The 20,995-nt window shown below is 37.2% G+C and overlaps 1 protein-coding gene and 1 long non-coding RNA gene across 3 annotated transcripts in view; one reads left to right on the forward strand and one right to left on the reverse strand.

Annotated features, from left to right (window-relative positions):
• Positions 1-15,093, reverse strand: part of Tes (testin LIM domain protein) — a 45,565-nt gene extending 30,472 nt beyond the window's left edge. Inside the window, exon 1 of one of the 2 annotated variants that reach the window (XM_063241859.1) lies at positions 14,792-15,093. In XM_063241859.1, coding sequence (XP_063097929.1) covers positions 14,792-14,818 — 27 coding nt within the window. In that variant the 5' untranslated portion in view covers positions 14,819-15,093. Of the gene's footprint in view, positions 1-5,974; positions 6,117-14,791 lie in introns of those variants that run through there. The other variant, XM_063241852.1, reaches the window with a different exon arrangement.
• A 3-nt stretch (positions 15,094-15,096) lies between these two features.
• On the forward strand, positions 15,097-16,502 carry LOC134474321 (uncharacterized). Its single transcript, XR_010045113.1, has 2 exons — positions 15,097-15,393; positions 16,342-16,502. It is a non-coding gene; the product is annotated as an uncharacterized LOC134474321 (long non-coding RNA).
• The last annotated feature ends 4,493 nt before the right edge of the window (positions 16,503-20,995 follow it).

A 20,995-nucleotide genomic window follows, 5' to 3' on the forward strand; every position in this document is an offset into this window, starting at 1 on the left:
TTTCAATCCACAACAATTTATGGAAAAGTATTGGAGAGATTAAGAATCTTGCCTGATTACTTAGCAAGCACTTGGCAGAGCTAATATTTGAATTTTGGCATCCTTTACTCTAAACCCTGGGCTCTTAATTGTAAAGCCAGTTTTTTTTTTTTTCCTTCAGAACGAAATTTTAAAGGTACGTAATAATTCTAAGAGTAATATTCCTTACTTGTAGCTTCTCTGGAACAATAAATTTTGATCTGAGGGACTGCCTATTTTTCACAAGCTAGGAGTTCTTCCTTTCAGATGAATCTGAGACAGATTATAAGGAACCTGCAAGTCTGCATACCAGCTGTACTACACACGGGCCTGGAGGTGATCAATACACAAGTGAGACCCTCCAAAGGACAGGGTGTAAGTCAAAATTCTCCAGTCTCAATGAAAAATCGGTTTTTCCATGTTAAGAGTGAGAGAAAAATATTTATGTAATGGGAACAAAGAAATATTTGTTTGAATAAATTGTATCTGAAAATTAAAAGACCTCCTTTCTTTATTCAAAACATATAGACAACCATTAGTATCAAAAATTATCTGCCCTAATGTAAGAAAGATTCTGTCCACTATGTGGTTGTCAGAGGCAATATAATGAGGTTAAAGCTAAACTTTCTTTTCATTTTTTCTCAATTTGATAAATTTCCAGATTTAAAATAAAAAATTCTGTATTAGTTACAAACCATCCCAAAACTTCAGAGTTGACAATAAGAAACATTTATCATCACACAGTTTCTATAAGTCTAAAATTCGAGTGTGGGTAGACAGACTGATTCAGGGTTCCTGTAGGTTTGTACCCGGGGACAGCGCAGCCTGCTATCATTTCCAAGCTTGACTTGGGGAAGACCACATGAAAACTCTGTAATGTGGGCAGCTCCCAACACAGTAACTGGTGCTCCTCAGGGTGAGCAATCCCAGAGAGAGTGATAGCGTGTAAAATGGAAGTGCAGTCTACTATCTTGCTGGTGACACGGTCACCTCTGCTATGTTTCATTCTTTGGCAACAAATGACCCAGACCAGTCCGCGCTCAAAAAGGAGGGAAGACATGGGATGAATATTAGTAAATGGGAATCACTGGGGACCATCTTCAGAAGTTGTGTACTATATCCACTTTTCTATTTTGGCTTTAAAATCACAGATTAAGTGATCTGAGATATGTTGGATGTATTATAAATGGAGAGGCGTACAAAGGCATTTATCTAGTACCTTGTCTTTGTTTTGTTCTGTATTTAAGTGTCTTTCCAATCAAATGAGTATACTAAAATAGAAATCTGCACCTTCTTTATAAATATTTTCCTTCTCAATTTGTTAGTTGTTGCCTTAGTAAGGACCAGCAAATAGTCTCTTAGAAGGGGAGGTAATTTTTAGCCTCTACATCACACACATGCGCGCACACACACACACACACACACACACATCATCATCATCATCATCATCATCATCAGCCAGATTATGGAATACTATATAAAAAACTAGGCTTGATTAGCAAATTTCCAGAAATATACTTGAGAAAATTTCCACAATTTAAAAAAATATGTCACAGATTTCCTTAATGAATACAGATTTAAATAAACTTTATTGCCTATTTAAAAATCTAATGTATCTTCACAGTGTTATTAGAGGCAACATAATTTAGGCTTTCCTGCTTTTATTTTTTAAGTTTTGATACATGTTATGGGTAAACACATGATAAAAAGAAATACATTTGGGATGGAGGTGGAACTCAGTGGTAGAGTTTAGCCTATCAGAGACCTAGATTTGATCCTACCATCAGGTAAATAATCAAAGCAAGAAATCTACTGATTGCTTAGTTTATGCTGGTTTCTTATAATTTTAAAAGTTGGTGACAGTAAAATTACTTTTATGCTAATGTGTGGAGAAGGTTACTGGAAATATCTCCCAATAGAATACTTATGTGAACACTTCAGCAAAGTTCTCCTCCTGAACCTGTACTCTGAGAAAGCCAATACAAACTGTAAAGATGTCACAATTAACAGGGTGTGACTGCTGCTGAAGATTTCTTTATTTGAACTGGTTTCACAGAAGGTCTGCACAACCATACGTAGTTATACACATGCCCTCAGAGCATATTTATTAGCTATAAAAGGAAATGTAAAAATCTGACTACTAAAGGTATCTGTACGAGTGCCTTAGAAGAATTTGGATCATGACAAACACTCCTAATTTGGTCTTTACTCCTGGCTGCGAAGAGTGTGTCACAAAGACGGCTACACATTGAGAAGCCTTTATTAAGACACTGTACTACAAAACTTGAACACAGCCATCATTCTTAACTATGGCTAAGGACTATCGTGTAATCTCTTCAGGAACAACTTGTTTAACATTGTAAAAGCATGGGAACGTGATTACACAATGAAATGGTTGCCACTTATTCTATATTTAATTGAAAAACATGCACAGGGAAAAAAGGGATATAAGTGTGTTTTCATAGACTGAAGAAAAAAGAGAAAGGTTTGTAGCATTAGATGAGGGAGCCCTTAGAGAATGCTTCCAAAGGGAGCAAGAAAATCCACTGAAAATCCTATTTTTTCAATGGAAAAAAAGAGCAGAAAGACAAGCTCCTCATTTCCCACTTTTGCCCACGACTGATGCAAAGGGGCATTTAAAACAAAAAGTGAAGTCTCACAATACAGATGGGGACTTGGAAGCAAGGAAAGTAGGGAAAAGTTGTAGGAACCCCACTTTTAGATCCTCATGCTTGTTTACTTAATTGAACTCTGGAAAGGTTCAATTATGTTTACACTGTATGCTGTTTAAATGTAGAAAGTCTTAACTAACTTTTGAGCCATCTTCTGATTTGTACTGGGTTACAGAAGTGTTTGGGGGCTGGAGTGTGGCTTCTTGTTAGCGTCTACCAAGCATGTGCCAGGCCCTGGGGTCTTAATCTCCAGTGCCTGAGAGAGACAGTGGGTGGGTGCTGGGCAAGATGGGGTGGGATGGGACAGAGACAGAGACAGAGAGCCTCAGAGAGACAGAAACTGAGGGACAGTCTGGATACCGTTTGTTTGTATTTATGGACTACAACACAAGGACTCTCCTACTAAAGATACACAGACATCAGTTTATTTCTATCCAGGAGTTCATTCAAAATACACACATCATTCATAGCTAGGACAAAATTTTAGTTGTAAGTTAATTTAATTTTCCTTTATCTTGATGGAACATGTACAGAAGCCAAAATCAGATTGTCTAGATTAAAAAGAGGCATATTCTCAAGTCACCAGTAATGTTAAGAGAGGCAATAGCACATTAATTCTTGATTCTTTTACATGCAGAGGACTAGGAAGAGTACCTCAGAACAGAAAAGATCTTCTCCAAGATTCCTTCCACAGCACTGACTCTGAAAAGCTGAGAAGACTCTCCTCTCAGCAACAGAGGGTATCAATTATGACACTAAACACGTATTCTGCAGTTTCTGATCATGATACTTTTCCTGTATCTGTGCAGCTTGGTGCTGAGGCCTTGGTTCAACAGGTAGAAATTCAGACTCAGCTGGGCTGACTGTATCAGTAGTCACCTTTCTAGTTAGCTAGGGACAGTTGGTCTAAGGGAACCACAGCTGAAATGTTTTATTTCTGCTCCATGTGGTGTCTCATCTTCCAACAAGCTTGACTAGGATAATTCACAAGACAGTAGCAGATTTCCAAGGAAGTAGATGTAAGCAAGAAGATCTCCTGAGGTTCAGGCTTGAAACACAATTCACTTTCACCAAGTTCTATAGCCCAGGTAAGAGATATGGGGCCATTCAGATTCAACAGGTAGGGGAAAAAAGACTATATTGAGAGGTGCTGTAAAGAACCATGACATGTTTTGCAATTTGCCACAGACACTGAGAAAGATTTTTATTAGGAAAACATTTCAAGGCCCCATATTGGTCCATGATAGCTGGCGGTATTGAATCAGTGCTTCATCCAAAGAACCAGAGATATCTTTGCATGTGTTGAACTTGCACATGATAGCTACTCAAGTTCTGGACAACTTATAAATCTGAATTTCATCATACAAAATTAAAATTAATTTGGAAATTAGTGAAAGGAATATAATGAAATGCAATAATATAATATGACTCACAGTTATTGAACAAAAAAAATGAGTATTTCTTCGCATTCAACAAAGCAACAAGTAGCAATAATTTGTTGACAGCATCTTATCATGGGTCCCTCATGGCACTTATGTACCTATTAAACCTTTAGAAGAATTTCCCTACAGACTAGATTTTTTAATGATGGTTATATATTTGTTTTTTGGCTGTGAAGATTAGGACAGAGTTTCAATTGATTGGTTTTGGGATCTGGCCTAGGAACTGGAAGGGCACGCATCTACCTGAGCCTTGGTGGACCACAGAGGTGTGGTCACGGGGTCTACATCCGGCCCACTGCCCCTTCATCTCTGACACTCTTCTGCTCTGCTTGCCATGTTCCACCATGCCCTTCCACTTAGATGTTTCTGCCTTAGGGCCAGCTGAACATAGACGAAATCTATGACCAAATTAAATCCCTCCTCTCTTAAATTGTGGGTATGGGGCATTGTTTCAGGAATGAGAAAGCTGACTAATACATTAACACAGTGAGTCACCATATTTTGTGCTTTAAAACACATTTCAAGTATCTCTATACCCCTGGTGAAGTAAAATGATTGAACCCCATTTCCAGATGAGGATACTAAGCTTTAAAGTTGGTTAAGTAATTTTTTGAATTATCCCAATTAATAGAAGCTAGGACTGAGAAATGAACCCAGGATTTTAAAGTACTGATGTCATTTTGCTTTTCTAAACATTTACTTATCAGAGAATATTAACACTGATTAATACTTGCTTTGTGAGGCACTGCTCTACTTATTTACATGTATTACTTAATTTAATGTCACAATAATCCAATAGTGAAGTAGTATTCCATTTCACAGATTAGCTCTCTTGAACCAAGGAGGTGAAGAAAGTTGTCCAAAGTACTAAGCATCAGAGTAAGGTTCAAGCTATGACTGAAAATATCAAAGTTAGCACTGCTTCCTTTAAATTCCCTGTTTCAAAAAAGTTGCAGTCTATTTTAGAATAGATTCATGACAGTGGTATATATTCTCTAGCTTAATTTCATTCAGGCCACAGAAAAAGTAGCAGCAAATAACATCTCTGCTGTTTTATCTGTGATATCTTAAAAGAAATGTGGAGTTAGCCCATCAAAATGTTTTTCCTCTCTTCACCTTTAAATTCCACCTCTTTCTCATGGGATTTTTTTATTTTACTACCACCAGCTGAGTCTAACATAACATTGTTTGGATGTTTGTTATAGTATTTAAAAGATGAGATTCTGTAATCGTCTTTAAAATTCTTAAAACACCTTGCCATTTTCCACAGACAATAGGTCTACATTTCAAGCAACAAGACCTGGTTGGAATGAATTTCAAGATGTCTGTGCCTCAAAGCTAACAGAACAGTGTCTAGATTAATAAATCCTCTAAAAATCAAGTAAGGTCTCTTGTAAAGTTAATTTTTCTATATAGTCTTTTGGAAGGACCAAAGATTACTTGCTCTGAATCATCAGTAGGCCATGATACTATACAGGATAACTCAGAATATGACATGAAAATGCAGAAAAGTATCCTAAAGCCCCACATTTAACAATCATACTACTGCACACATACATAGTAGATTGCAGTAAGGGTTCTAATTCTTCATTCCATGTGGTAGCAGTAAAGCTCCCAAAAGTTCCTGGTTGCTAGGCTGGACTTCTCTTTCCCTTGACTTGGGGCTTGGATATATGACAGTTTCAGCCAAAGAAACTTAGGTGGTCCAGCAGCCAGCCATACCTTCTACTGCTCCAGCCTGTCACTTCTGATAGTCACTGATTGTCTTGTTATTTTTCTTTCATTGATGAGACAAAATATCCAACACCCACAATAACGGTAGGAAAGGATTATTTAGCTCACGGTTTGTGAAGGTTTCAGTCCATAATCAGCTGGCTCCAAGGCAGGGTGCCATGGTGAGGGGCAACAGTTCAAGGTAGCATAAGTCAGCAAAGCAACAAGAGTAAAAGTGGGGTGACCAAGCCGCTTTTCTCTTCTTGCGTAAGTAGGCAACCCACACCCCAGAGAGGGTGTGGCTCGCATACAACTTTAGTGCCCTCTTTCTCTTGCACAGGCTGAGGATGTTTACAAAGTAAGATCCTTGGCTTCCTGCTGAGTTGCTTTGTTAAACATCTACAGTTCACAAGTTGACACAATGTATCAACCAGTAACACTAATCTAAGGAGGATGGAAGATGTGGGTGGGGGTGTCAACACACAGCTTCCAGTCAGGCCAGCTAACAGCACTGTGGGCACAGTGTGAAGCTTCATTCTCTTATCAGAAGATGGACACAGGGCATTACATAAGAAGCAAAGTTAGGGTAGGGAGTAGATCCTCAGCAGCAGACTACCTTCCTGTAGCAGCTCAGTTGCACACTTCCTCAATTCAAGTCCTATTATGGGGAAAATTACCAGACTGCAGCTCATCTGCTTTGCTTTCATTTTAGAAGATTCAAACTGAGCACAGTTAATATGAGTTCCAAGTAAGGATTTACTAACTTTTCTATCATTTTCAGAACCTTCAGTTCATGCTATTTACTCCTCCTGTGGAACGTTTTCTTTGCCTAATTTTCTTCTATAGAAGTTGTTTCCTCAATAAAGTACCCCTGTCTACCTAATTAAAGTTAATTACTTATGCTTCTGAGGCTTTACAATAGTTCTTTGTATTCCTATTATTGGACACTATTCAAAATGTGGCAGTCTGTAAACTCTGAGCCACCAGTCCATAATGAGACATATAAAGAAACTGAGGGTAAACAATTAGGGACTATTAATTACTTTGATAAAGTAACTTTAAATCTGTTTCCTTTAGTAACTTTAACAACTAGACCAGAAGGGGTTTTTTTGCAGTTCATTTTTGTGTTTTTAAAAGTATCAACTCATGATAGATTTTTTCAAAAGCGCAATTCCTCATCACAAATAAACCTTATTTTAGTGCTTATTCCATTCTATCTAGCACTGTAGTTAATTTGCACATCTTGCCTATGTTTTATTTCCTTCTTTATATTTTATCTACCAATTCTGATATCATACATTTTGGTGATACTAATAGAAATGGAGTTTAGGTTCTGTAGTTTCAAATTTAAACTACACTTTTAATATTCTTTATAAAAAAACAAATAACTTCTTGTTAAGTCCCAGTTATTTTTATTGCAGGTCATTACCCTATAAAGGAAAGAACAAATATTATACCTTTATGACTCATTCTATCAAGATGGTCATCAAGTCCTTACACAAAAACAAAAATCCACCATAAAGCTGCCTGATCATTCTGCAATGAAACATGATATAACTTTATCATCAAATAAGCAAGGAAAGTTAAGTTCATGTGGCTTTGACTTACTAATGGACTCCATTATAGCATTTGAGCTAGACTTTCGACCTCGTTTTTGCTAGGCTCAGGGCTCTGATAAGAAGCTGCATAGCAGACACTGTGAAACTCTTCTTTATAGTTTTTTTCCAATGTAGCCAGACTGTCACTATAATAAACACAGACTGAATCATTCATGGTTTGAGAATGAGTCAGTACTGCAGAGATTAAATATATTTATACAGTAGTAGTCTCACTCTCTTTAGCAGACAAGAGCTCAGTAATCTCCACTGTTGGGCTTTTTACAAAGCTCCCTGCTTTCCAGCCTTGCTGAAACCTTCTAGTCCACCTATCTTAGCAGGGAAACTGGCAATTCTAAATTGTTCTCTTCTACTTTGAATATGACCAAATAAAAGCTGTGAAATCTTGCAAACTAAAATCACACACACACCTTTATCCAATTCCCTACAGGGTACTTAGAAAAAAATTTAGATGAAACTAGTCTAAACTTGACTGTAGCTCTGTAACGGGAGAATCAAAGTTTGTAGCTGGATACTTCAAAAGTATCCAGCTAGACCTAATCTAATAAAAATACTTGAAATAAACTTATCACATGGATAGTTACTTAACAGTGATAAAGTTATCAATTGCCAATTTGTCTCTAAAATCTTAAGTATGAGATTTGAACCCTTTTTAAAATTTGATTAATCTTACAATTGTATTTTCCTTAAAAAGCCATAATATATATAATTTGCCTGAATATTTCACCATCCTGTGAAAATTAAAACAATTTTCTGTAAGTACTGCACATTAATAATGATCTCACAAATTCATTTGAAAAACTGTAATCAGTTACCATGACAGGAGTTACCAAACAAAACCCTGCAATGACTGTAAACAGGAAATCCAAGAATGACTCTCTTGTAAGGCATTTATAATCAAGAGGACCTATAGGTAAGCTGGTGTATTTTATAGGCTGACCACATAATTATTATAGCCTTATCCATTTATAAGCTTTTTCATATTCTAACACTAAAAACTGCTTTTTGATTTACTTTTTAATAATTCTTAAAGTCTGCAAAATTAGGAACCAAGCCCAGGAATCACTAAAATTACTTCTGCTGGAAATCCAGTATAATCCCAGGTGTGTTTACTTCATGCACTGTGCCATTTACTTTCACTTACTTTTTGTTCTGTCATTCCTCAAGAAAGTGTAAATTTGGGGTCTTTTCTGCTCATTACTAAACTTACCACATGCTTAGTGCAGTGAGTTATTAGTTTACACTAATTTCATTTGTATTTTTTCCTAAATATTCTGTCTACCAAAAGTCTTACTTAGAAAATAGGGAATCAGATAAAGGTATGCATATTTAAGTTTGCTAGGTTTCACTGCTTAGTACATTTTTTTACAAAAAGAGTAATACATTGATTCTAGGGTTCTTTAACCAACACTATTATATACAGCAGCTTACACGTCTTTCAAGTTTCATACCACAGATTTAAATTAGTTAAATTTAACATCTTCAAAAGCCCCCCCCCCACTACTAAAATGACCTCATTCAGTGCAAAACTGTTGAAAGTTGGCTAAGATTTATGGGAAATACTATTCAGCTTGCTCTACTGATTTTCTCATGGAATTCTTTGATGTATAACACTTATATACTATACTATTTCATTGACACGTATGTAACAGAAAGTTACATGTGGGTTTATAAATGCATAATTCTCATAATACTTGATAGACCAACTTACTAAGTCAAAATGAGTCAAAAGATTTAAGGAAAGCTTAGAAGTCATCCAGTTTCCTTAATGACTTACATAAGTAAGAAAAATGAAATACAAAATGGCCAACTTTACAAAAAGTAGTGGACTCAGATTATTAGCTGTCAGCCTATGCCAAAATTAAACATGTAAAGAAAGCAGGGTGAGATACAGTCATGGTTTATGTCTGTGGCCCCCAGGCCTCATGAGTTTGCATTGTGCATTTGTGATGGTTCATTGTCTAGTGCTTCGATTGATGGTGTCATTGCTCCACCCACATAGGGGTGAAGCCAGGATGTGATGTAATGGCAGGAAGAAGATGTATCTTGCTCTCTTTGCTGGTTCCTTTTTGCTGTTTGCAGCCGCCATGAAGTGCGGCCCAGCCATGCCTGCCTGGCTTGGAGCCAACTGAGTGTGGACTGAAATCTCCAAAAACTGTAAGAAATAAACCTTTCCTTCCCCAACTTTGGGCTTCAGGTATTTTGTCTTGGCAACCAGTAAAAAATAACTAAGACAGATACTATAGATACTTACATATTCTGGATACTTACTGATCTTTCCTAATTTCTAAACACACTGTAGTGACTTGGTTTATAAAAAGAAAAAAAGTTAAATTAGCATGTGGTCAAGTTGTATTCCTACTTCTACCTCTCAGAGAGCGAACACAGAACTGATTTTTCCAATTTATCACTCTCTTTCTACTAAGAAAGTCCCATTCAATATTCCTTCTTTGTATACCGTGTTCTGCAATATTAGTTCCATCTACACGATGCTGGATTTTTCCCTAACAGCTTCATGAAATACATGGTAATTTTGGTATATTTCATTGCTTTACAACAAATGATTCTGAATGCACACGGAAAATTAAAACAAATAGTTCTTCTCCTCCTGGCATTATCTATTTGTTTGCTTTAGCTACTTTATATTCTTAACTGTCAGATCTAACATTTCAGTAGTGCTGTGAACACTGTGTTACTAGGGGAAAGAAAGAAGCACAGCCTATCAATGACAGCTGTGAGGCTATCAACTGTTGAGTTCAGAAGGTAGAACGGACTCCTCTACAACTCAACCATGAGTGCCCTCGACAATTTCAGATACTGCTGGCTAAACTTACAAAACAGAACTAAATGCAAGGTTGTTATTGCTCTGGCCCATATTGAATAGCTAAAAGACAGCATTATTCTTGGCTTCCAATATAAACCAGGAATTTCGGAGAACCCTAGAAGACAGAGTATACTGTTTAAGATTGGCTGAACAATTTCTTTGCCTGTAAAAGTCTCCCAGAAATTTCTTTTCACCATAGTTTTTTCTTTTAAAAGATGTTGTATCCAAAAACAAAGACAATTTGCGCTAAAGGGCATACTTATAACATGTAGAAGTACAAATAAAGCCCAGAAAACCAATAGGCTGCTAATTTTATTGAAATAGAAGCTACTTGCTCAAGTAAAATTCCTTCAAACAAGTGGAACTAGAAATGTATATTTCTCTTTATATAATGGTTACATTTGTATTTAGTAAACAAGATGAGGAATGTAAGACACAGAGGTTAGGTGGCATGATAAGAGTAACATGGATTCTGCATTCAAGTTCAGAGTAAGGTTGCCCAATTTCAGATTATGATGTTTCAGCCTAAATTTCTACATGCTACAATGTCACTAAGCTCTATGTCATAAGGTTGTGCTGCACAGCAAAGAAAATATGCAGGTATTATAAATTAATCTCTCAAAAAGCTGCAATCCAGGTTAAAAGGTGAAACTACCAAATCACTAAAATCCAGAGGTAAAGGATAAAGACTGTCCTAAGTGTTACAGATAACACACTTTGGCTATTTAGTGGAAAAGATTGACTTCTAGGTAAGAACATGGAAAAAGCTTTCCTAGAGGAGGCTGCACCGTGATGAGGGATGACTCTCAATTTAGAATGGGTAATAATTAGTACTGAAGATACAGTATGGGTGTTTTATAAGCAATATCAGAGTAAGGTAATGAACTATAAGTATTAGCTAGTCAAGTAATATATTTCGATTTCAACTTCATAAAATAGCATAAATGAACCAAATCAACAGAAAATCTAGTATAGATTTATTCAAACTAATCAGGACAAATAAGAGAAAGTGACTGTTCATATCCAATCAAAGGAATGAATCACACCATGGGTTAAGAAGGCAGTCACTCTAAAGCAAATCACAAAAGTCCCTCCCTCTTCCTTTGTCCCCACCCGCACCAAAGAATCCTGCTGCAAAAGTGGTTTCAATGATTCCTGCAGTAAGAATGGTTTCAAGCAGAGAACCCAAAAGGTAAATTTGAGCATCCAGGTTACCCAATACTGTATTTACCTTTTTCACTTTAGTATGGGCCACCTAAATTCTAATTTCTCATGGAAATAATCTTTGTGGTTCAGCTCTTTTTCCAATCATAATCATTTGGATTCATTAGCATTTTTTGGGCTAAAAATGAAAGTATTTAAAATAAATGTAGAAGCAGGATGGGGAATTTTACCAAACGTTCAGGTTTGCAATGCACCTCATTCTTAAAAATAAAATTAAATAAATAAATGAGAGTCTTCAGAAAACTACGTAAAATATTAGTACGGACCAAAAGATAGAGATCAGAAGATGGCAAAAAGTGAATACAGTGAAGCTAAGCCCTGTGGCAATTTCAGGAACATAAGGAAAATTGTTGGAGTTCTCTTTCTCCCTGGTATGTTTTTGAAAGAAAAAAGTCATTCTCATGGGAGAGTAACACAAAAAGGAAAGGGGGAAACAGCTGGCTGTGAGCCACGGATTTACCATTCACCACAAAAGGAGAGTCTGTTTCTTAAAGGCCATTTTTTTTTTCAAACAGACCTAGACTCTACTTAACAGTGTCAATTATGATGAGAAACTTAAGATACAAGAAAAAGTTCCGAATGACTCACTTAAAAGACAAAAGCATGAACATAAAAGTCAAATTCTGTTCTAAAATATGACCAAAGCAAAAACTCTTGTATAACCAAACTCTCCCCCACATCCTAGCAACAGCTCACTTACTTTAACAAAACAAAATATAGCAAATTGTAATTATGAAAATCCCTTGTCTTTGTGATATAGTGAGGCCTTAACTGGTAGTTAGTCCAAATTTATTGAGATGAGGTGGATGAGCTCTCCCTTTATAAACTAAGAATCTTACAATAGTATCATCCACTTTGGTCATTGGATAGTAAAGCCAACTCGCTTTAACTTGTTTTATATGAAATATCAGTGGAAAAAAATAACATTTTTTACCTGCCTGGGGAAATGCCTTATGAAATCAACATAGTATGAGTACTTTTAAAAGAAAAAAAACCTCCATGTACCTGAAAACACTAGTCAAATTTAGTTTTATTTAAATGATTGTGTCTTTGTTTCAACTTTCAACCTACCTTTTCTCAGGATGCACTCAACTTATTACCTTTTCTGATATAACCAAGTCAAAATAGAAAAGTAGGTATCAAAGTAAAGAGTAGCCTCTGCAGATAAATCAAGGATAACTGTAATCTTTTCTTTAAAAAAATTCTAACAGGCATGTAAGGTTATTTTGAGGTTATGGTTAAGACTGTGAAATTTATGCCTGAGATTTCCAAACTGTTTTGTACTGCAAAACTTTTTGTTCAATCCACTGAAAATCAAACCCATTATGAGTTATTTGCAGAGTAAGGATGTGGCTGGCAGTCAAAATGGGCATCCCTGTCTCCAATTTACAGGCTGAAGACTTTGTTCTAAGAATCACGACCAATCACAAGGAAATTTTTTATGTCATGGGATTACCTATCTTTAAACTGCAGATCTTTTTTCTTGGGGTGGAGTCAGAAGAGGAAGATAGAGAAGGTTAAAATTTTTGGTTGAAAGATATCCTTTTAAAGTAAAAGGGAAATGGAAGAGGGAAATTATGCCATGATGTCAAAGGCATTATTTATCATAACCTACATTTTGAAATTTTAGTATTAATATTTTGATTTTTCCCTTAAAAACACATAGAATTTGAATTTTTCATTTCAGAATTATTCTTTGTCTCAGAGTTTATAAAACACTTTCAGGTATTTCCCTCACACACACCACCTCACCCACTATCAAAATTCCACACCAGATGAGTATATTACAACTGATGAAATGATAAATTACTGTCTCCAAAATTCATAGTTTCATTAGAATATTCCTGATACTGTACATTCTATAGGTTTTGAGAAATGTATAATGATACATATCCAACATTATAGTATCATACAAAATAGTGCTACTGCCTTAAAAATCCTCTGTGCTTTGCCCATTCATCCCACCTTTCCCCTAAAGGACGCTAAGTTCTACAAAGCCATGTTTAATTAATATTTATAACCAACGACATGACCCACAAAATTTTAGATAAGTACTAAGTTTAGTAGCTCTTACATACATGAAAATAAAGCAGTGTTCATGAACACCTTAACTACATAGCAAAAAAAAAAAAATTACAAAAACAGTATTATTTAACAGATATCAAACAGGAAAACACAATTATCCCATTCTTAGAATTTACATCACGTTTTCTTGTCTTTGGATTCCCTCTGAAAACTAAGTTTGTCCTTAAAAGATGAAGGAACTGTTTTCTCAGTGCAAATTTTATTGGTTCACAGGTTCCTTAAACCAACACTTTCTATTTGCATACAGTTTTAAGGATTCAATTCTGGGCAAAGACAGAATTAATGTTCAAAGTCATAAAGTCTGCCTTCTGGAAGATGAAATAATTATAACACTGGCAACCACATGTGAGCTAGAGAAGAAAAATGACTTGTCTCTACTTTTCCCTTTCTTACTCTGCACAGCTTCCTTCCCTATTTGATAAGAGACTGGTTAACTTAAATTTGGTGTAAAGTAAATAGGAGCAATTCCCTGGAACAGGACCTATCACACAGAATAGCACCCTCGAATGTGATATCAGATTTCTCACATTTCTCCCAGGCGACCCGAGGCCCCACACCCATAGGAAGCTCGGACAGGGCCTAAACTCCAGCTGTCCGGGAACCTTCAGGCTGGAAGTGTTCCCGGCCCTCAGCACGGGTGACAATCGCTGATGGTGGCCAGCTGCCAAAGACGGAGAGTGTATTTCCCGAGCGATGACTCCCTAAGGGGGAGCCATGCTCTGGTGATCCCGTAATGAATGAACACACACATGGAAAGTCATCACCTCACAAGTTATCAGCAGCGGCTGGCGCGAAGCAATCGCAGCAGTCAGCGCCCATTCCAGGGCGCCTGGGGGGTCGAGGTGGAAGAGGGGAGAAGGCGAAGAGTGTCATAGCCTCCCCAGCCCCCCTACACTGCTGAGGTTGGATCGCGTTATTTCCTGTGACAGGAAGGAGTGGCACGGTCTCGCCCCCAATTGCCCTAACCTCGACTTTTCCCTCCGGCGAGGCAGAGTCGCTACGGAAACACTTCCAGGAAAGTTTCAAACCTTCAAAGGCTGGGCGTGGTGGGTCGGGAGAGCCACGTCCTGGGGAACCAGCGGGCCCGGGGAAGGGGGTTCCCGCCCCAGGGTCCCTGCACAGGCGGGTCGCGAGCTACGACAGGTGGCAACCGGGACGCAGGTGAAGTGAGCGCCGTTGGCCGCCGGCGCCTCTCACCTTTTTAACTTTGGCTTCCAGATCCATGCCGGTGTTCTAGAAGGATTCTCTCCTCCTTCCTTCTTGGGCAGCCACGCCAAGCTCGCCGGGCCTCCAGCTCCTTTGCTCGGACTCAGGGGCCACTGCCTCGGCGCTCAGCCTTCGAACTTCCGCTGCCCAATTAGTTCGCCGCAGCCGCCTTGCGGCTAGAACCGGGAACAAAGAAACGCGGGCAGCCAATGGCAACCGGGAAGCGCCGGTCCGCCGCCAATCACCGAGCACCCCCGCACCTTCACGGTCTGAGCGCGGCGCCGGCAAGGTGAGGGGCGGGGCGGCGTCGGGGGCGGTGTCCTGCGGAGTGTACGGAGCTCAGAACTGGAGACAGCCGGGCGGCGGCCGAGGCGACGGAGGCCCGCCCCTTTACAAGTTGGCAGTTTGTACCTGTGTTCCTCGGGACTTTAGAGCTCGGTCAAAAGGAGTAATTATCCTGGCACTAACTTCTTGGCTTATTTTCAAGGCAAAGGAAAACCAAAAGATTGTGAAGATTGTTGTGGAGACCAGTGATGGATGGGCTTTGATGCCCCTTTCTCCAGTGGGGCTTTTCTGAATAGCCCCTAGTGCTGGTATGGAGCCTTATTTCGCATCCTTAACCCAAGTGAAGGTTGCCATAGTGTTTTCCGAGTATTCGATTGTTCAATAGTTGGAATGGTACGAACGAAACAAATTCTTTTCAGAAGCAGAGGTCACTCTTGCCTCTCAGTCTTACTTTCATGAAGCCAGAGTTCTGCAGGTATCACAGCCTCGTAGAGGCACCAGAGTAGGATCCATTTCGTGTCCTCCTACAGGAGAAACTGCAGTGAGTACTGTCAGGTTGGTGAGTCTGAAAGTCTGGAGACAGAGCTACTGCTATCTATCTTTCAGCAACTTCTCCAAGATATTTGGAAAGAAGATACATTTTCTTCAGTTTATGTGATGGCAGAAAAGAATAATGGTCACACAGCAAGTAACTCTTAATCTGGCATCTGGGTTTAAAAAGTAAGGCAGAAACAAATAGAATTCCTAAGTAAGGCAGATACTTGGGTCAAAATGGCTCTCCATCTGTTTCTGGAAGTTTTATAACTGCAAACACTCCAAATGCATTTTAGCCAATGCTTTTAAGTCTGTTTTACTTTATCGTTTGTTAATAGTGTTCATCAGAACAATGACTTATAATGTGCATATTTTCCTTATCCTGTTATTAACTACAAGTGGAAAAAATAGATCATAATTTTTATTATTTGTTTTACTCAGTTGAAGTAAAACTTTCCTATCTCCATTTTCCCAAATCATCCTGATAGGCTTTGGGCCTCTTTGCCTAGTATAACTCTCGTAAATATGTGTGTGCTTCAACTGTGACAAGGTTTTTTTGCTTTCAGGGAGCTTAACAGATGGAAAATGTCTAGTAAAAAAGTTTTAATAAAGGATTAAACAAATGTTATAGTTTGGAGTAGTAGAGAAGACTCCAAGAAAATGCTCTGGAAATCTTTTTTTTTTGCATCAAATTCAGCCTTTCTCCCTCTTTTCCTTCCCAGGCCTCCCAGTGTCACTTCGTATGGGTATCACCAAAGAAATGGACATTGAAATTCAGTGACTGTCATCTGGAATTGTCACTCCGCAATTATGGAAAATTATTACTATATTATTTACAAACCTGTTACTGAAAATAAAGCCAATGTAGGTATGCATCAGTTTAGATTTCAAGTCCTTTTTCAGTTATTTATGTGCTAAGAAATAGAGATATTAAAAAGTTTGATGATTGCATATAATTGATTGTAGAGGAATGATTGGAGATTTCACACGCATTTGTAGCATAATGATCTCTGTGGATGACTCAAAGAGAGAGAAAAAGAGATGATGAGATCCAGGATTCGGGTTAGTTGTGCTGTTAGGGGAGTTAAAGATAAAAGGTATGTTTTGAATATATTGGATTTGAATTTGGAATAATGAAGTTATCTAAATTTCAGTCTTAGAATGAAACCTAGCCTAGGGTGGTGATTTAGGAGTCAACATTGTACAGGTGAATAAGAGTAAGAAAGTGATACAGGTACTAAAGAGTACAAATGAAAGTCCAGGAAAGGGTAGTGTTGGGCTTTATAAATGGGGTACTGTTTACAGAAGTGCTGTAACTAAGTCACGGAAGATGCAAAGGTGTTTTACTCATGACTTTCTGATTACAACTACCAGAAACTTCCTCATAGTAATTTAGTAATGATAATAATGATGATGCAAGATAGTATTTCATTTTAATGATACAAAGATACTCAAGAGCCAGAATGCTGGTACATAACATCCAGAGCTAAGATAGCTACTCCTTTTGGGGGGCCATATGGACTCATCTTGCTAGTCTGCCTATATCAGCTTTAGTTCTTACTCTTTGTAAATGATTTTCTGGGGTTTTTTTTTCTACACTTACACAGCCATACCATAAAGCAATCTCAGCTCATGAGCTGACTTTCCTTTAGTTCATGCAAAAGACCCAACTGGGGTTCAGTCTTTCCAGGAGAAAGACTTTGTCCCAGCTTGTGTAAGCATGGACACGATTGATTGAATCATTGGGACTGAAGCCAATTACGTGCTTATTGAGGCAGATAAAACAACACATAGACTGAATCTCAAACTGGTAGTCAGGACAGATCTCACAGAAAGGGAACAGCACGAGCTTTCCAAATACCTCCAAAGCCATGGTGCTATGGCTGTTTTAGGTACCGTGAAGAAATAAGCAAGATTTAGTGGCTAAGTGAAGGAAATTAATATTATTGATGTTGGAGAGCTATTGAAAAATTTGAAAATAATTTACTCTTCAGAAAGCCTACATAGTGGAGATATAGCTCAGTGGCATAGTGCCTGCCTGGCAAGTATGAGGTCCTGAGTTCGATTTCTGGTACCAAAAATTTTCTTTAAAAGCTTAAGTTTTATGTATATTTTTTTTCTTGATTGGATGGAATATAGGTACATAATGAGAGGAACAAATCTACAAAAGAGAAGATTGATGAATACCTTATAGCTAATGCCCACATGAAATATGATGGAGGGCCAAAGTAATGCAGTAGAAATAGAGAGTTAGAAGGAATTATCAAGATTTTAAAGAGGTATGAGCTATTAAACTTGATTGACTGGTTTTTGTTTTGTTGTTTGTTTTTTGTCTTTTTTGAGACAGGGTTTCGCTATGCAGTTCAGACTGGCCTTGCATTCACTTTGTAGCTCAGGCTGGCCTCAAAATCACGACATTCCTCCTGCCTCAGCCTTCTGAGTGCTGGGATTATAGGAGTATACTGCCAAGCCTAGTTTGATTGACTGTTGAAGGAGAGGATAAAAAGGCTACAATGAATTGTATTTTCCTATCTCTTAGGAATATATTTTAGGCAACAAATTTAATTGGTAATATCTAATACCTTCCTTTTATAGGAAACAGAAAAAAGTGAAATTTACTTGAGAAAGACAAGAGTTTAGTTTTGAATATACTGATTTTGCAAGACCAGTTGGCCTGATCTGGTGACCAAAAGAAACAATTGGACTGAAGTGACATGTGATGATATAGATAGATATAGATATATAGATATAGATATGCAGACCCTTATGCACACACATACAAAAATATACACAGATAAATTTATACAGAGTAAGCATACTGCTGTGCTTTGTGTCTAGATGTCCCCTCAAAGCCTCATGTGGTCATGGTGGGGTGAGCTTTTTGGAGGCAGCTGAATCTAGAGTTTGTGATTGATTCTTGGTCCTCCTAGAATTAAGGGTGTGAGTGCTACACCTGCCCTGGAGGAGTATGTAGCCTGCATACAGTATAAAGGACAAAAAGCAAGCCACGCCTTCTTTCTCTCATTGCTTTTGCTTTCTTCTGCCACTATGAACAGTTGCCCCTTTGCCATGTGCTACCCTGCTTTGGACCAGCAGATTATGGACTGAAACCTCTACTGTGAGGTAGATAAACCCTTCTTCCCTGAACTTTGCGTGATGAGTATCTTGTCTCAGAAATGAGAAAAGACACATACTATAAACAGCAGGGGACAAAATCATCAGAAAGTTTCCCATATTAGATAAGATAAGATTTCAAGATAAATATGACTACACCTTCATCCTCAATTATGTGGTCCCAGGAGATCTCTTCAGAGAAGTTAATAATTTATGAATACTTGTAATAGGAACTTCTCTGTACATCTGATACAGCTATTGTTACTCATTAGTAACATGGATATAATTACAATTTGTTTCTTTTTTTGATACTAGGAATTGAACTCAGGACCTTGTACTTGCCAGGCAGGCAGCTTGAGCTATATCCTTGGCCCTACAGTTTATCTTTTATGAATATTTCAATAGAAAACAGGTACCAACATATCTACAGCAAACTATTACCTTTTGTTTAAATTTACCAAACACTAGGATTTGACTCTCTGAATAATAGATGTGTCACATGATAGATTTAGCATAGATAGGGAACAAAGATACTTAGAAATTTATGTCATAGGAAATAATTATAATGTTGCAGTAACAAAATGGAACACAAAATTGTATACATACTATGCTCACATCTGTGCAAAAATACCACATAGAAGAAATGTGAAGAAAAAGTATTGAAATGGCCAGTAGCAGTTTATCTTTCATTGATGAGTCCATGATGATTTCCTCCTTTCTTTTAAAAGCATTTTAAACTGAAGCAGGATGAGCTCACGGCCAGCCTGAACTGCATAGTGAGACCATGTCTTAAAAAACAAAACAAAATGAAATGAAAAAACATTTTGTGAAGAACATGATATATTGCTTAATGGAATACCTTTACCTTAGACTATATTATTCAGAGCATTTTAGGGCAAATGACAGTGTAATTATCAATCTCTCTGAAACCAACATTAAATAGTAATTTAAAAAAAAATCAACTAGTTACCAAATGAAAACACAAAGGAGACATTTTGCAGTAAATTTCAGTACCTAGTATTCCATAAGCCCCAAAGAAAGGGCCCAAAAGACACCAAACATGTGAGTTAAATAGTTATGTTTCAGAAAGGGGAAGAAATAATTAGGTAGTGTGTGATGGGCAGAAGGACCTTCATCTAGTTATTTACTGTAAAGCATTTCATTTTACAGTAGCAGCTGAGAGGGTAAGAAAGATTGAAGCAATTGAAGCCACCAGCTGTTGTGCTATCTCAAAATTGGTATCTAGTTAGCACTGCTGTCCAGGACAAGGTTTCGAAATAAGAAGTGGCTTCCAGCAAAACCTAGGGTGAGTATGAATGGAAAAAGACACATGGAAAGGAGAAGTGCAGGGAAGTGAAATTCAGCATGCTTGCAACTAACCAACAAAATGGGTTTTTTTTTCAATTTCAGTTAAAATATTTAAGTAAAAGTAATAAATTTAAATTCCGGCTTTGCAATCACACTAGTCATACTTCAAGATCTTAACAGCTAGAAAGAAATAACATCAGGAATTCCAGAAGCATCTATATCTGTATGTCTCTATCTGTACATCTCTATCTATCTCTATACCTATATATCTCACCACTATACATCACTACTGTCTATATAATTATTACTATTTAATTACTGTAAATGTAGATCTGTAACCTTTCTGAAGTATGACAAGATTTTTAAAAACACATCATTACAGATGCCCTGGAAAAAAAAACTGAGCAGTAGTAAATTATCAAGGTCAAATTTCATATAAATTTATAAAAAGAAAAAAAAGACATATCTAGAAATAATGAGAGAGCATTTGAAATATGCATCCATAAATAGAACAAGACTGTAAGTTATTTTAAAACAAAATAAAGACATTAAAAGATTAATATGTATAAATAGTCATACAAATCAGAATTAGAAAAACTTAGAAGTAAAATGACAACTCAGGAAAAAATGGAAAATGAGAAAAAGAGTATTATATGATGAACAAAATAGTAAGACTAGAAGTGTGAAAAATCTGATAATATTTAAAGTGATAAAGTCTAAAAAGTTTTTTTTAATGAAAGGTAAAAAGTACTATGGAGAAAGTATCAAATGTTGAAAACAGACTACAAAGATGGAACATACAGATTTCAGGAATCTCAAAAGAGAAAAACCAAACCACAGGAAGAAATATCAAAGAATATAGTTCAAAAAAATTTCTTGAATTTAAAAATGATTTACTTAACATTATGGTCTCTAGGGGTATCCATTATCCTACTAATGACTCAATCTATCCTT

The sequence above is a fragment of the Cavia porcellus genome, unplaced genomic scaffold (genome assembly GCF_034190915.1).
Source record: "Cavia porcellus strain 051 isolate PalLab524CR breed Dunkin Hartley unplaced genomic scaffold, mCavPor4.1 scaffold_2, whole genome shotgun sequence".
In the NCBI taxonomy this organism is placed as follows: domain Eukaryota; kingdom Metazoa; phylum Chordata; class Mammalia; order Rodentia; family Caviidae; genus Cavia; species Cavia porcellus.